General features: G+C 45.0%; 1 protein-coding gene across 2 annotated transcripts in view; it reads left to right on the top strand.

The window, feature by feature from the left end:
- The window catches only part of CAPZB (capping actin protein of muscle Z-line subunit beta), a 61,850-nt gene that overhangs the window by 12,342 nt on the left and 34,485 nt on the right, over window positions 1-15,023 (top strand). For both annotated transcript variants that reach the window (XM_036396237.2, XM_036396236.2), the window contains exon 2: window positions 3,845-3,934. In XM_036396237.2, the coding sequence (XP_036252130.1) occupies window positions 3,845-3,934 (90 nt within the window). The remainder of the gene's footprint in view (window positions 1-3,844; window positions 3,935-15,023) is intronic.

The following is a 15,023-nucleotide window of genomic DNA, read 5'->3' as shown; positions in this document are numbered from 1 at the left end:
TGTGCCCCTTTACAACTGCACATTTATACAATTATTTTATTACTTTTTCAGCGCTGTTTTTTTCTGATTTGAGCTTTAACACAGAGTGCCCAGATGACCAGAGACCTGTGGCTGTTGTGAGAGGGTTTCTCTTTTGTAAATAAGCTAAATACAGCCAAGAGACCAAAAAGAAGAGGAGGTGCAGACAAAGGAAGCTGTAAAATAACTAGGACAGACATCCTCATAACCTTTTTCCCTGGGGCAGTGCCATGGGAATGCTGTAACAGGTGCTTAAGTGGAGATTCTAGATAGGCAAACATCTTTAAAGGAAACTTATTAAAGAGCTTTCATCTAAGCTAATATTTTTAGTCTTTTGAGATCGCTGTGATCTCTAAATCCTTCAGTGACTTCAGCTGTAATAAAATTTCATTTAGAATTTGTGTCTGAACTCCCTGCTCCTCCACAGGAGGTTCTGGGCCGGATGGAACAGGAATGGTGGAAAGGGACCTCCTGTCAGGTAAACACTGAGCTCATGAAGTGCTGCAAGCTCAAAGAGCTTGGCTGTGGGAGCAGCCCAGCCCGGGAGACAGCCTGTCTGAGCACCTGCCCAGAGAGCAGCAGCCTCTCTTGGGTAATGGCAAAAATTCCATGGAAGTGTTTTGTCTGGAGGCCTGGTAAGAAACCTGGTCTTCAGCATGTGATTTTACAGAAGAATTAACAAATGGGAATCCAGGACAGGTGAAGTTGAGAGACATAGATGGGGTGTTTGTGGGTCTCCAGGACAAGGGAAGAGATGAGAATCTTGACTCCATGTTTCAGAAGGTTGATATATTATATTATTATATTATATTATATTATATTATATTATATTATATTATATTATATTATATTATATTATATTATATTATATTATATTATATTATATTATATTATATTATATTATATTATATTATATTATATTATATTATATTATATTATATTATATTATATTATATTATATTATATTCCTTATGATATGATATTCCTTATGATATGATATTCCTTATGATATGATATTCCTTATGATATGATATTCCATATTATATTATATTCCATATTATATTATATTGTATTCCATATTGTATTCCATATTGTATTCCATATTGTATTCCATATTATTGTATTCCATATTATTGTATTCCATATTATTGTATTCCATACCATATTCCATACCATATTCCATACCTTATTCCATACCATATTCCATACCTTATTCCATACCTTATTCCATACCTTATTCCATACCATATATTATGTTATATTAGATTAGATAATATTCTATATTTTTATTTTATTATATTTATATTTTATTATATTTATTTCTATTATATTATAATTACATACTAAAACTATACTAAAGAAAGAGAAAGGATTTACCAGAAGGTTAGAAAAGAATGAATAATAAAGTCTTGTGACTGACCAGAGAGTCCGACACAGCTGGACCATGATTGGTCATCAAGTAAAAACAATCTACATGAGACCAATGTGAATCATCTCCAGGTGATTCCACAGCCATCAGATAATTATTGTTTACATTTCTTTTCTGAGGCTTCTCAGGAGAAAAATCCTCGTGACAGGATTTTCATAAAATGTGTCAGTGGCAGTGGGGTTTGGCATGTCCTGAGCTCCCCCAGAGCCCCTTCCTCTGACGGCTGTGGGAGGCTCTGGGGGGTTTCAGCTCCACTGATCCAGTGCCACTCTCATGTGCAGGGGCAGCACACGCTGGGATTTTCACCCCCTGTGCCCCAGGGAGCCGGGTGCTGCTGGCACCTGGGCTGTGCTGCCTGTCCCTCTGTGTCACTGCTGCAGCTGCTCCACCTCCTCCAGCCGGGCAGAGGCTGAGCCAGAGCCTGGGTTTGACCACACAGCTGCCTTTGAAATCTTCACCTGCAGAGAAAGAACCAGGAGATCCTGGTTCACTTCTGAACTAGGATGTACCAGATGTCTCTCATACCCCAGGCTACCACTTTGCTCTGTGATTTGTCAGCTTGTGTTGCCTTTTTGACCATTCCAGCTGGATTTATGCTGGATTAAAGTGGCTGAATAGTCATGGATTTAGGGACACAACTGCAGCAGAACCTGCCTTTATTTTGGTGCTTTAGGAGATCTGCTGGCAAGCTGTTTAATTACCTAAATGCTCTGTGAGAAGCTGAGGAGTCCTGCTGCTCAGCCTTGCTTTTCCCTCCTGCTACCAGGGAAATGCACTGTACCAGGCACTGTATGGGCCTGGATATTTTTGTTTTTCCATTGCACACAGCCGTGGATGTCAGCTGTGTCTGAACCCCTTGGAGGATCTCTGCCTTAAACAATCCTACTCGTGTCTTTTACAGCTGTTACTGAATATTTTGGGTAAAAATGGTCACTCTGGGTTCTCTTGGTTAATCCATAAACACTGCAAGTGTGCATTCTCCTCCATGCAGTGTATTTTATTTTCAGTTTGCCTCCCTGTAAAATACTTACTCTGGGCTTGCAGCTTTAGTGGTGGTTTTTAACATCCTTCCCTAGGCTTTTTTATCTTTGCAACAATTCCAGCTGGCAGAGGAGGACAGAGCACTTCCCTGAGCGTCCCCATGATCACAAGTGAGGAGCAGGACCCTGTGACAGTGTCTGTGGCAATGTGCCAGGTTTCCTTCCTGGCTGCAGGGGCAGCAGGAGGTACAGACAGTACCTGGGAAGGGAGATCCCTCCTGGCCTGGCTGCACAGCTGGGCAGGCACAGGCCACCTCCAGAGTCTCTGTCCTTGGGCTCTGAGAGTTCAGTAGCTAAAAGTGAGGAGTTCCCTTCCCATGGCCATCTAATGCACAGCTTCCTAATGGGTGTCCATGAAACTCCCTCCTTCCCTCATTCCTCAGGTTTGGCTTCATTGCAGGAAACTTGGCTTCCTGTTTCTCCCTGTCCTGGGGGCTGCTGTGCTGGATAATGTGATAATGGAACCGTGTTAGTATTGAAGCTGTTTTTAAATAAGACCTTGGGAGCTTGGCAGAACACGGGAGGGTGAAATTAAACCTCAGCTCGTGGGATTTGGGTGGCTGGAAATGGCAAAGAGAAAAAGGAGGGGAGGAGCAGTGAGAGCAAACTGGTTGTGCTTCACCTGACCTGGGATCAAAGGAACTTGTGCAGGTTTTGGGTGTTGTTAGGTCAGCAGGAAAGTGTCTGGGTCTGTTGGTGGAAAGGACAGCTGAAGGTTATGTCAGGACCATGGTTCAGCTCCTCAAGTGTCTGGGGCACATTTTCTGACACTGAAGTGGAGTTTAAGGTTGTTTCTTTGTGTGAGAATTGGTGTGAGAGCAGCTCCAGTGAGCCCTTTGCAGAAAGCTGCTGTTTTAGCTCTAAATAAATAACTGGCATCCCTGATTTCTTAGGTACAGGCAGCTCTTGGTGTGTGTTTTGTAGGAAGAAGGAAATAATGGATAATGCTTTATGTGCATGTTTCATTCTGGTTTTCTGATAAAGCTGCAGGGGAGAGGGAGCTCTGTGGTGGAACAGAGTTTGTCTTGGGTGCTGGTTATCTCAAGCTGATCAGTGCAAACGAGGAAGTGTTAAACCTGCTTTGGGAGAAGGAACTTTCAGTTCCCTAACCCAGGTTATTATTGAGATAGTGTGGAAAAACAACACATTAAACACTTTCAGAAACATTGGAAGGAGTTTGGTGAGGTAAGGACTGCCCTCCTTTCTATCAACTGCACGGTGTTAATTTGCCAAGTCCATAATCCACAATCAAATGTAGTGAATTTTAACTGTATTAATGCAAAGCATGCTGCTGCTGGGAGCTGTGTGTTGTGTTTCTTGTCCACCTTGTGACCAAGGGCTCTTCTTGTTCCTGCAGAGTGACCAGCAGCTGGATTGTGCCTTGGATTTGATGAGGCGCCTGCCTCCACAGCAGATAGAGAAGAATCTCAGTGACCTCATTGACTTGGTGAGTACTGGGTGCTGCCCCAGGAAGTGCCTCTTGACAAAGGCCTGGCATGTAAGAACTTCTGGGGCATCTGGAAGGTCTGCTGTGGTATTTTCAGGGTCCCCAGGACGAAGGAGGAATTGAGAATCTGACTCCATGTTCTTAGAAGACTAATTTATTATTATATTATATTTATTATATTTATTATATTATATTATGCTATACTAAAACTATACTAAAGAATATAGAAGGATACAGACAGAAGTTACAAAGAATGATCATGAAAACTTGTGACTGCTTCAGAGTCCCGACACAGCTGGCTGTGATTGTCACTAAGTCAAAACAATTCACATGAAACCAAACAACCAACCAGCTGTTGGATAAACAATCTCCAACCACATTCCAATGCAGCAAAACACAGGAGAAGCAATCAGATCATTATTATTTTCATTTTTCTCTGAGGCTCCTCAGCTTCCCAGGAGAAGAAATCCTGGCAAAGGGATTTTTCAGAAAATATGGCAGTGACAGTCTGGTGATTTGTCTGTGCCCTTGTCTTTGGGCAAGGTTGAACAAACAGCCATTGGCCAAGCAATGTCAGGAATCCAGGAATTGTTTTGGGCTGTGTGTGCAGGGACACTTAGTGAGTGTGAGCAGTCATTAGCAGCTCTCCTAATGAACTCAGCCCAGGTGCCAGCTTGGAGGCTGCTGTTGGAATTTGGGACAGCGTGTGCAGATGGGTGCAGGCCCTTGCACCTGGGTATTATCTCCTGATGAACAGCCTGCTCTGTGGAGCTCTGGGAGGTGCAGTGGCTGTGCTGCCCCACAGGCTGCAAAGACACTGCTGAGAAGGTCTGGGCATCTGGAGAACACCCAAATCTATTTATAATTTGTGCTCTCTGAGATGTTCTGCAGTCTAGTGTCAAAAACCAAACCTGGCTGACCATCTTGTGTCTGATACATTTTTTTTTTTGCTTGTCCCTGGAACTTTTTGTTGTCCTTTGCACACTGCTAGGGAGGAAAACTGATGTAAGAAGGATTTCTAGGCTCCTTACAAGTGGCACATCCTGTGATGCATGTTTGGGCTGTGATAACCTGGTCAGTGCCAAATGTCCCTTCAAACAGAGTGTGGCACAGTGGCCTTTGGAGTAACTGGAGGTGTTACTGAAATATGGATTTAATCTGCACAGAGTCTGCTAGTGGGAAGACTGGATTCTCTTGTCATTGCTTATTTCTGACCTAAGCTTCTAAATTTGTGCAGAAGAGCAGCTGCTTACCAGGTAGAGGTTTGGTTGGGAAGTGCTTCTAAAGCTGGTGCTGGTAAGCTGTGGTCAAAAAGTTGTGGCTGACTTAAATTTATCAAACATTTCTTTGACTTATGTAAGCCAAGGTACAGGTAAGAGAGCTCTGGGGGTCAGGAAAGAATTATTCCCTGCAGGAAAGGATTATTTCTCTTTCTTGAAACCATTTAATAATTGGCTACATCTGTGGCCCCAAAGCCCTTGGCAACCTAAAGCATTGTTTTTGTGGCTGTGGTTGGAGGTGGGACACAAGTAACTAAATCTCTGATCTGATCTGGTGTGACATGGTTGGTTTTGTGATGCAATTGGGAGGACTGAGTGGGTATTGGGGTCTGAGCAGCTCCCAGACCACTCCAAACAAGGAGTTGTTTGGTCAGCCATGGTAAGCTTGACTGTGTAATTGATCTGAGGTTTTTTAATGACTCAGAAAATTGCTGGGTACCTCTAAATGCAGGAATTACTTTTGGATGGTGCTCATTAGTGCTCTACATGCTTTCCATCAGCAACACACTCCCTGGGCTCCTTTTCACAGTGTAACATGAACCAGACCAGGTTGGGGCCTGTTTGGAGGAGGGTCTGTGTGCCCCACATGAGGCATTGCAGCCCCTCCTCTGGGGCTGAGATGAAATAATTTATTAAATCCAGCACAACTCCTTTATTGCTGAGACACCTATAGACCTGTTCTGCAGCCACTCTCAGCCTGAGCTCCTGGAGTGTGCACTGGTTAGACAAGAGCAGTGTGTGCTCTGCCACCTGTAACAGCTCCAGAAACACCAGGAGCCAGACTGGAGTAAATAGATTTTTCACCTTTTTTTGGCAAATTTCACCCCGACCTTTACATCTGTCATTTTGATTCTGCTGCCTGTCCCATTAGCAGGCAAGAACCTCCTTGAGGAAAAAGGGCAGACTCCAAATGCTCCATGAGCATGAGCAGGTTCATTCAGCTGAGGGGAAGAACTGTAAAACATGGCACCCTGACTTCTTGGCTCCCTTGTGCTGGGTTTCCTTGCTCACTCCACTGCCACAGTGGAGGAGGTGGCAAGCAGAGGCTCATGTCAGTATTTGGGGTGAAGCTCAGGGTATTACTTGCAGCTCAGTGTGCCATGGTGTTTTCATAGGATTTAATCTCCAGACTGATGGTGGCTGCTTGCTTAAGATCCATTGAAAGGAGAGAAGATGGCCCAGAAATGTCATTGTATGTAGAGAGTTTTCCAGAACTGAGACAGTGAGGAGCAGGCATCTCCTTCCCAGAGTCCCAGAGTGGTTTGTGCTGGGAGGGACCTTAAAGCTCATCCAGTCCCACCCCCTGCCCTGGGCACCTTCCATGGCACCACCTCACTCCCAGCCCTGTCCAGCCTGGCCTTGGACACTTCCAGAGATCCAGGGGCAGCCACAGCTTCTCTGGGCACCTGTGCCAGACCCTCACAGGAAGGAATTCCTTCCCAATATCCCATCTAACCCTGCCCTCTGGCAGTTTAAAATCACTCCTGGGCTGGTGTTCCTGCTGGGAAGGATAACCACACTAAGCTCCCTCCCTGAGGTCCCTCTTACTCTATCCATGTTCTGCTGCTTGTGGCTCCTGCAGGAGCATCTTGGTACCCAGCTGAAGAGATGGAGTGTGTCCAGGGCTGTCCATGACTGCCCCCAAGTGTTGTGCTGACAAGGGAAACAGCCCAAACTTGAACAGAAGTAAAAGGGTGGGTGGAAAAAGAGAATTTTTGGGTCACTGGCCCTCATCAGCCCAGACACTTTTCATTCATTAGCAAAACAGTTTGTGGTTTGCCCTTTCACCACATCTGTTGTTGGGTTTTTCAGACTGCTGAGGCTTCAATTAGAGTTCATTAGAGACCTTGTCAATCACAGCCCTCCAGAAGTCTGCCTGAAAGAAGCTGTGCATGGTGCTGGAAATGGGCCTTGGCATGGAATGCTCTGCTAGGGGTTCAATTAGTCATTATTTGTAAGTACACTGCTCAGAGGCTGTCAGAATGTGCAAGAGGACTTCTGAATCTCTACAAAGTTTGCTGTAGGCACATGCCTTTTTAAGGACAACTAATTTAAACTGGAATAATTTTCCATGGAGCTCCTCTGGAAACTGTGAGCCTTGAAGCACCTGCCTGTGGGCCAAGTCCAAGCTGAAAGGAAGTTCCCAGAAGAGGAGAGAGAAAGGTGATTGCACTGCTCTTAAATGGGTTTGTTGTGAGGATGCTCCAGGTCAGAGGTTGGACTTGATGAACTTCAAGGTCTTTTCCAACCTAAATTATTCTGTGTGTAGTGACAGCACTTGGAGCATTAGTTCAGATGTTAAGTCACAAAAATGCTGTGGCACCTCCTTACTGCCTCACATTGTCCAGGAGCTGCTGGTTCACTGTGCTCCCAGGGAACCCTGCTGTGGATCACATCTGTTCTCAAAACCTGCTGGAAAGGGACTCTGAAGTGTTCTGTGCTTGGAAATGTCCTGGGATCAGCTGAGGGAGGTTTTGTGTGGCTCATGGAGTCCCTCTGAGTGTCAGGAGCTGTGAAGGAGGGAAGCTGGTGGAGCTCACTCTGGGTGGGCAGCAGCTCACCCTGAAAGGTCAGAACAGTCCATGGCAATTGCTCTCCTGCTTCCTTCTCTGAAGGTCAGCTGTACACAAAGTCAGCCCTCTGTGCTTTTAGCTGGGCTCGCTCTTTCCAGGAGAAATCCCAAAGAAGGATCAGCTTCTGGGCAGTGCTGCCATGGAGGGTCCCTTGCTGGGACATCTTGGCAGCCCAGGACAAGGTGGGTGAGGGGTGTCTGGGGTTGCAGCCTCCAGAGTCCTTTTGGGGTATTTTCTTCAGACACCTTCAGTGATGTGTCTTTGAGAGCTGAGGTGGCAAAGATGGAAGGAAAGTGGATTTATTGTCCTCATGGGCCATGTGCAGCACATCACAGATCTGTGGCAGGCTTGCCTGGTGCTTTGATGGAGTGTGGAGGTTGATGCACTCTTAGTCTTGGTGAGAGTTAAGCAGGTTCCCTTAGCAAGTACAAATTTCCTGCTGAGTGTTTCATTTGGATGTTTGCCTGGGTGTGTATAATACAAATTAGATGAAGAATCTGGCTGACTCAGGGATATCAGCTGCCTGGCATGAAGTGGGGACAGAAAATGGTCCTCACAGGATGGACAGGCTGGCCAGGAGAGGGAGGGAGGGTTGCTCACAGCCACAGCTTCTCCCTATCTCCCCCTGTAAGCTGGTACTGAAGCAGCAGTCATTCCCAAAAGTGAAAGCTTTCCTGAAGAACAGAACCAAGTCATGCTGCCATTGAAGAATTGAAGTGAGAGCTCTTTATAGACACAGCAGTCATAACTTTGCTGGTTATTTTTGAAGGCTCTGTTTGCAATTAAAGATCTAGGAGGTGATCAGCTCTCCTTTCTCATCACAGGGGAATACTGAAGTGTTTTTAGTAGAATGTGTTACTTTTTAGAAAATCCTGGAGTGAGGAATCTTAAAATGAATAAACTGATGATTTTGAAATATTTGAGCACAGTTCAGGCTGTTGCTTCATGTGAGCTCCAGGCAAGTCCCAAATCTGCTTGCATGCCTTCAGTCACTGAAGATATATGAAGCTACAGAATTTACCCCCAGGCAAACTGCACTGCTTGGGCTGCACAGACCATAAAGAACATGAGAATGTGACTGGAGCTTTTTGTGTTTGGAGTCCAAGAGCCTGAGCACTGTGCAGCGTTGCAGGGAGAGATAAAATAATTGGATGCAGATGGCCAGCTGAGCGTCTGGTGAGGCTGGAAGATGTTTTAAACAAAAAATCAGATCCAGTCAGTGAAAGCTGAAAAAGAGGTGGTGGAAGCAGAAGTGCTTTGACAGCCCTGTGGGCTCAAAGCTGAGTCTTTGACCTGATGTTCTGCCTGGACTTGCTGACCTGTGGGATGAGCTGCCAGCAGCCAGGCAGGTTTCTAACACAAGGATTGTTGGCTAAAGAAAGGGGCTCTGGCTCTCTAAATAAATGTATGGTGGTTGAGAGCCGGTTTTTCCATTTAGTGAGTGGCTGCAAGCAGGAGCTTTTCCAGCCAGCAAAGATTACCTCTGAATATCTTGATGGTAGTTGGAGATAGCAATTAATATATGTAAACTGTTAATGTGATGCTTGGCTTAGTGCTAGCAACCCCTTTCCTGGCATGAGATTGGAAAAGGGAATTTCAATTCTGGCCTTATATCACTTATTCTTTCTATTTTTAAGCCTTTTTGTCTTCCAGGCTCCTGCCACTGCACTGCTGGTGTTAGAGACCCTTAAAATATCTGTTTAAATATCATTGGAAGGGCGTGTGCGTGAAGATGGAAACCTCCCTAACCTCTCTAAAGGATGGAGGGGAAAGCTGGGATAGAGAAATACTCACTGCAGAGAGAATGTCCTGCATATCCCTAAATTGTTGCTGGGTGTCTCCAGCCCCAGCTGGACCCTGACACAAACACTCAGGACTTCCCAAGACACTGATACCCTGTGATGGCTCCTGGGACTGGGGCTGGTAACAGGATCCAGGAGCTTCACCTGCAGGTCACAGGCACAGCCCAGGGCACTCTGGCTGTGCCTGCCAGATGGCTGCCTTTGTTTCAGGAGGGGAATCCAGCAAAAGCCCTGTTTCATCCTGCAAGGCACAGGGAGAAAGCCAAGGATCCTGTTTTATGAATGGTTCTCACCTTTTTAAATGGAGTTCCTCGAGCTGAATTAAAACATTCTGTAATTAATGTGGCATGTCTGCTATGACACAGTTAGCTGGACAAACCTGAATTTGCAACCTTGTTAATATCTGTCTTTTTTCCAGAAAAGCTCATTTGGTTTAATTTTGGTTTTGCCAGTTCTTGCAGTGCTGGAATTCAGTGCAAGGACATGAATAACACTGAGCTGTTTCCAGTATCAGTTATGTCTGAACACTAAAGTCCATTTAAGTGTCATTTCATAAACAAAGCTTCATGGTTGTGTGGCCTTTGGACCTGTGATGGATCCAATTAAGGTTTAGCACTGTGGGGATTTGTGGGAGTGACTTCACTGGTGGCTTTAGGCCCAAGATGAGTGGAGCCAGGCTTCCTTCTTGAGCTCCCACAACATTCACTAGGCTGTGCCTGCTTCTGCAGGAACAGGAAACTCTGGGGCTGTGCAAGGACTCTGAACCATGAGAATAATGCTTTATGAGAGGAAGGATCTGAGCTGGAGGTGTGCCAGAAGGGTTATTTTGTGAGAGGGCCAGGGAGCTTCCATGGGCTGGTGTGTCTTGGAGTGGTTTCCCCAACCACTGGAGCAGCTCTTCTGACTTCCTTTAATGTTGAAAATTCACAAGTGATAAAAATACTCACCTTCCTGGTGGGATTGGGCTTTCAGTTAAAAACTGCTCTCCTCACAGGCATGTTCAGATACCTGCAGGTTCAGATTCCTGCAGATGCAGATTCAAAACAGGATGGATCTGAATGACTCCTTAGCTAATTGAAGTTTGCCTCATCTTCCAAGAATTGTAGAGATGTTTGGGTTGGAGGGTCCTTAAAGATCACCCAGTGCCACCCCTGCCATGGCAGGGACACCTCCCACTGTCCCAGGCTGCTCCCAGCCCTGTCCAGCCTGGCCTTGGGCACTGCCAGGGATCCAGGGGCAGCCCCAGCTGCTCTGGGCACCTGTGCCAGGGCCTGCCCACCCTGCCAGGGAAGGATTTCTTTCTAATCTCCAAAGTAAACTTAATCTCTTTCAGTTTAAAGTCATTCCCCCTTGTTCCTTCAGCTTCTTTAAGGAAAAAATGTTTAATTTTGCTGCATTTAGCAGAGTTTTCCAGTGCGTAAGGTTCCTGTGGAGGTCAGTAACTCTGACCTCTGAATAAACATGGAAAAAGACTCTTTCTTAAGACTGGTACACCAGGAATGTTCCTGTTTCAGTGGGAGATGTGGTACATTTCAGTCAAGGCTGCTGAAGAAAACAACCACCTGGGTGTGCTCAACTGGAGGGGACACAGCCAAAATATTGTCCTGAGTGTGTGAAGTGCAGAATTTGATGCAATTCAGTGTGGTCAAAGCAAGGATGGGGGCTGTGTGTCAGACATGGAGAACTGAGGTATTACTCCTCTTCCCTGGATGAATTTGTTTTTAGATATTGTTTAAAAATACTTTAAAAACTAATGCAGAAGCAATTGTTTAATTGCTAATAAGCTCCTTGAACCGTGAAGTGAGTCCAGAAGGAACGACTGAGCTTAGCTACTCCAAAAAGGGTATGGTTTCCACTTTGGCACAAGTGATTATTTGTCTTGATAGAAGAGCAGTTACCTTAATTAAAACACTGTCCACATACCTGGGCAGCTCTGCAGGAGAGTTTGGTTTCACAGGACAACAGGATCCTTGTTCGACACGTTTCCCTCGCTTTCTCATCCAGGTTTTCTTTCCTCTGCACTACACATCCTTTGTGTATCTCTTGGAAAAAAATATCCCCCAAACACTGTGCCCTGTTCCTTGTGAATGATGCTGTTATTCCAGGCTGAGCCCCAGATCTCCTTTTTTTCTTGCCAATTTACAGTGAGGGTGGTCTCACTCCCTGAGTAGCCAGAGCCACCAGAAGAGATGGCTGAGAGCTGATCTGGTGAACAAGGGTGCCCTAGGGCCAGGTGACATTAATGCTGGCCTCTAGCTGGAGATACAAGGTGCAGATTGTGTTCTGCATGTGACCTTGCAGTGCCTGGAGTGGGGAGAGATTGTGTCAGAACAAAGGTGGGAGCCCAGTCTTTGCTTATAAAAGAACCTCATCCTCTAGTGTTTGCAGCACAGTGACATTTATTTGTAGTGCAGTGCTAAATGGAACCAAATCACTGCTTTGGTGTTTCAGTTTGCACTGAGGAGTGGCTTCATTCTTGTGTTTCTAAATTGAAGACAAAAATCCACATGTAATGACTGCTGTAGATAAGTGCTCAGGCACCTGAGTGAGTTTTGGCTCTTCAGTTAACACAGAACAACCTTAACAAGAAAAATTAACAACACAAATCCACTGTTGTTGAAAACTCAGAGCATCAGATGCCTTCCAAGCAGAGTTGCCTTTGCTGGGATCAGAAGATAAACTGAATCCTGCAAGAGTCTGAATGTGCACAACAGTAATTTAAATGATTTAGTAAGATTCAGTTTAAATGTTTTAGTAAGATTCAGTTTAAATGTCTTAATAAGATTCAACACTCGACATGGAAAAGAATCCAAAGGACCTAAATTCAGGAGGAATCATAGTCTCATGAACATAAACCTGAAGTGTTTAAAGCTGCAAATTACCTTGTTCAAATTACTGCCTTTGCCTTGTAAGCAATTTTCAAGAGTAGAAGAGGAAAGGCAGTGTGCATAAATTGTAAATTCATTCTTAGGAAGTACAGTTGATGTAATAAATGGTATAAAAATAACATTCTTGGGGTAACTGTACCTCACTTTGGTGTTTTTCCAATAATTAGTATTACACTAATAGTTCCATCAGCTGGAATATCTGTTCTTTTTATAAATACTGTCAAAATTCTCTAATATTTCCAAACTAGATGAGTGGGGTTTATTGTGTTTTATTCTGAAAGACAAGAAGGGAAAAAATAGATTGCCTGAAGTCTTGTGGAGTGTCTGTACCAAGGAGATGGGATATACAGCTTGTTTTACAATGCAGGGTTATAATACAGTGCAGTATTATATTCTAGTTTGTGTGTCATATAATGCAGTCACTGTTATGGCTGTAGGAATAACCACAGCCCTCAGAAATTGGGAAAGAGACCCTGCTCACGAAGATTTGTTACCAAATCATCCACAGATAAGTTCAGTTCAGTAGATTGCATCTTAAAACAACAATGGGTTACAAGTTCCTTCTAGTCAATATGGGATTGTGCTCTGAGCCCTGCAGAAACCCCACACCAGGCATGTGCTGTTCTTAAAAGAAAGTTAAATCTAGAAGTTACTTGTGAGGGGTTTTTATAAGGGCTGTGAATTCAGCTTTTCTGCAGGGGAATCAGCTCAGGCTCGGTTGGGGTTTTTGTGAGAAGGCTTTGTGTGGGTATTTGGGGTTGGAGGAGTGCACAGTGAGGCCTCTCCTGCTCCCTTACCACACGTGTAGTGTGGGCTGTGCCCAAAGAACCAGAGTGGAAGCAGAGACTGGGGAAAAGCCACTTCCCCCCAGTTCTGTTTCCATCCCTGCTGCTCATCCCAAAGGCAGCTCAGAGGCAGAGTCTGTCCCTGGGCACGTCCCTGTGCTGAGGGGCTGCTGGCCAAGGGCTGTGCTCCACTGGTCCCCTCTGCATGCAGTCCAGGGCTGGGCTCTCTCTGAGGCCAGGCAGGCAGACTGAGATGCTGTCAGCCTGAAGAGTCAGCCCAAAATCAATGGTTAATGGGGAGGAGAAGGAAGGGACAGAGGGGATTCCACCAGATGTGCTCACAGATTGATCATTTCACCTGCCTTGTGCCCACACTGCTGATTTGGATCAGCCCCTGTTGGGTTGTCTGGTCTCAGGAAAAGGAGGAACTTCCCTAAAAGCTGCTGCTGCTGCTGCTTGTCCACTTGTGTTTACCCAGAAATGTGTTGTAGGTTTGAGGCCTCCTCAGCCAGACCTACAGGTACCAAAGGAGGAGCTCTGAGAGCCCCGAGCTGGGTTAAGCCCTGAACTGCCCTGGGCTCTGCAGTTCTCATTCATGGCCATGTTACAGTCTGTAGAGACCAAAATAAAAACACTCAGATGAATATTTCAGCTTTTTCAGCACTTTACCAACCATGTCTTGGTTTGCCTCTGATTTTTTGTGTTTAAGGATAGATTGTGTGGGTCAGGTGTTGGATCACTGGAGGGACCTTAAAGCCCATCCAGTGCCACTCCTGCCATGGGCAGGGACACCTTCCACTATCCCAGGTTGCTCCAAAGTTGTTTGATCCAACCTGGCCTTGGACACTTCCAGGGATGAGGCAGCCACAGTTTGTTTTGTCATTTCCATTTAGGATTTTTTTTTTTTATTTTTCACAGTCACATTGGTTTATGTGTGTCTCTGCTCACTCTGACTGTCATCCTCTGTACTGCCTTGTACTTGGGGTTAGGAATGTTTTTGTTCCAGGCAGTTTGATCTCTTCTGTCCTGTCTAGTGCATTAAAATCATTTCAGGGCTGTTGCACCCCAAATTTGGTTTTTCTCCTCCAGGCTTCTTTCCTTTGAGATGGTGCTAATCCATTCACTGAATCAATGGCTTGAAGAGAAGAAAGCACATTTCCATGTTTTCTTTATTCCTCCCTCCCCCTCTTTTCATTTCTTATGAGTTGTGAATTCATCACTCCATGATTAATTTTGCCCTTGATTGCCTTTTGTCTCCAGTCTCAGTTAGGTTTTCATCTCTATGATGCAGAGTGATCTGTAGAAGACATTCCACACTGCTTATTCCTTTCTTGTTTTATTAGCACATTGTTACCAATCTGTTCAAGAACTTACCAGTTGTGCTGGTCACCAGTGTGGTGTCACAGGTGTTCGGATTTTCCTCCAGAGAGCTGAGAGGCCTCAGGAACAAAATGTACCCAATGGTTATCTGCTGCTGTGGAATGCAACAGGTGCATCTGGGATTGGGCTCATGTGGTTGTTTCTAATTAATGGCCAATCACAGTCAGCTGGCTCAGACTCTCTGAGACAAAAGCTTTTGTTATGATTCTTTCTTTTGCTATTCTTAGCCAGCCTTCTGAGGAAATCTTTCTTCTATTCTTTTAGTATAGTTTAATATAATATATATAATAAAATAATAAATCCAGCCTTCTGAAACATGGAGTCAGATCCTGGTCTCTTCCCTCATCCTCAGACCCCTGTGACACGGTCACACTGTGGTCC

The sequence above is a fragment of the Molothrus ater genome, chromosome 23, assembly GCF_012460135.2.
Source record: "Molothrus ater isolate BHLD 08-10-18 breed brown headed cowbird chromosome 23, BPBGC_Mater_1.1, whole genome shotgun sequence".
NCBI classification, from domain to species: domain Eukaryota; kingdom Metazoa; phylum Chordata; class Aves; order Passeriformes; family Icteridae; genus Molothrus; species Molothrus ater.
The sequence above is the reverse complement of the archived record's forward strand: the minus strand, read 5'-3'. Positions and strand labels throughout refer to the sequence as shown.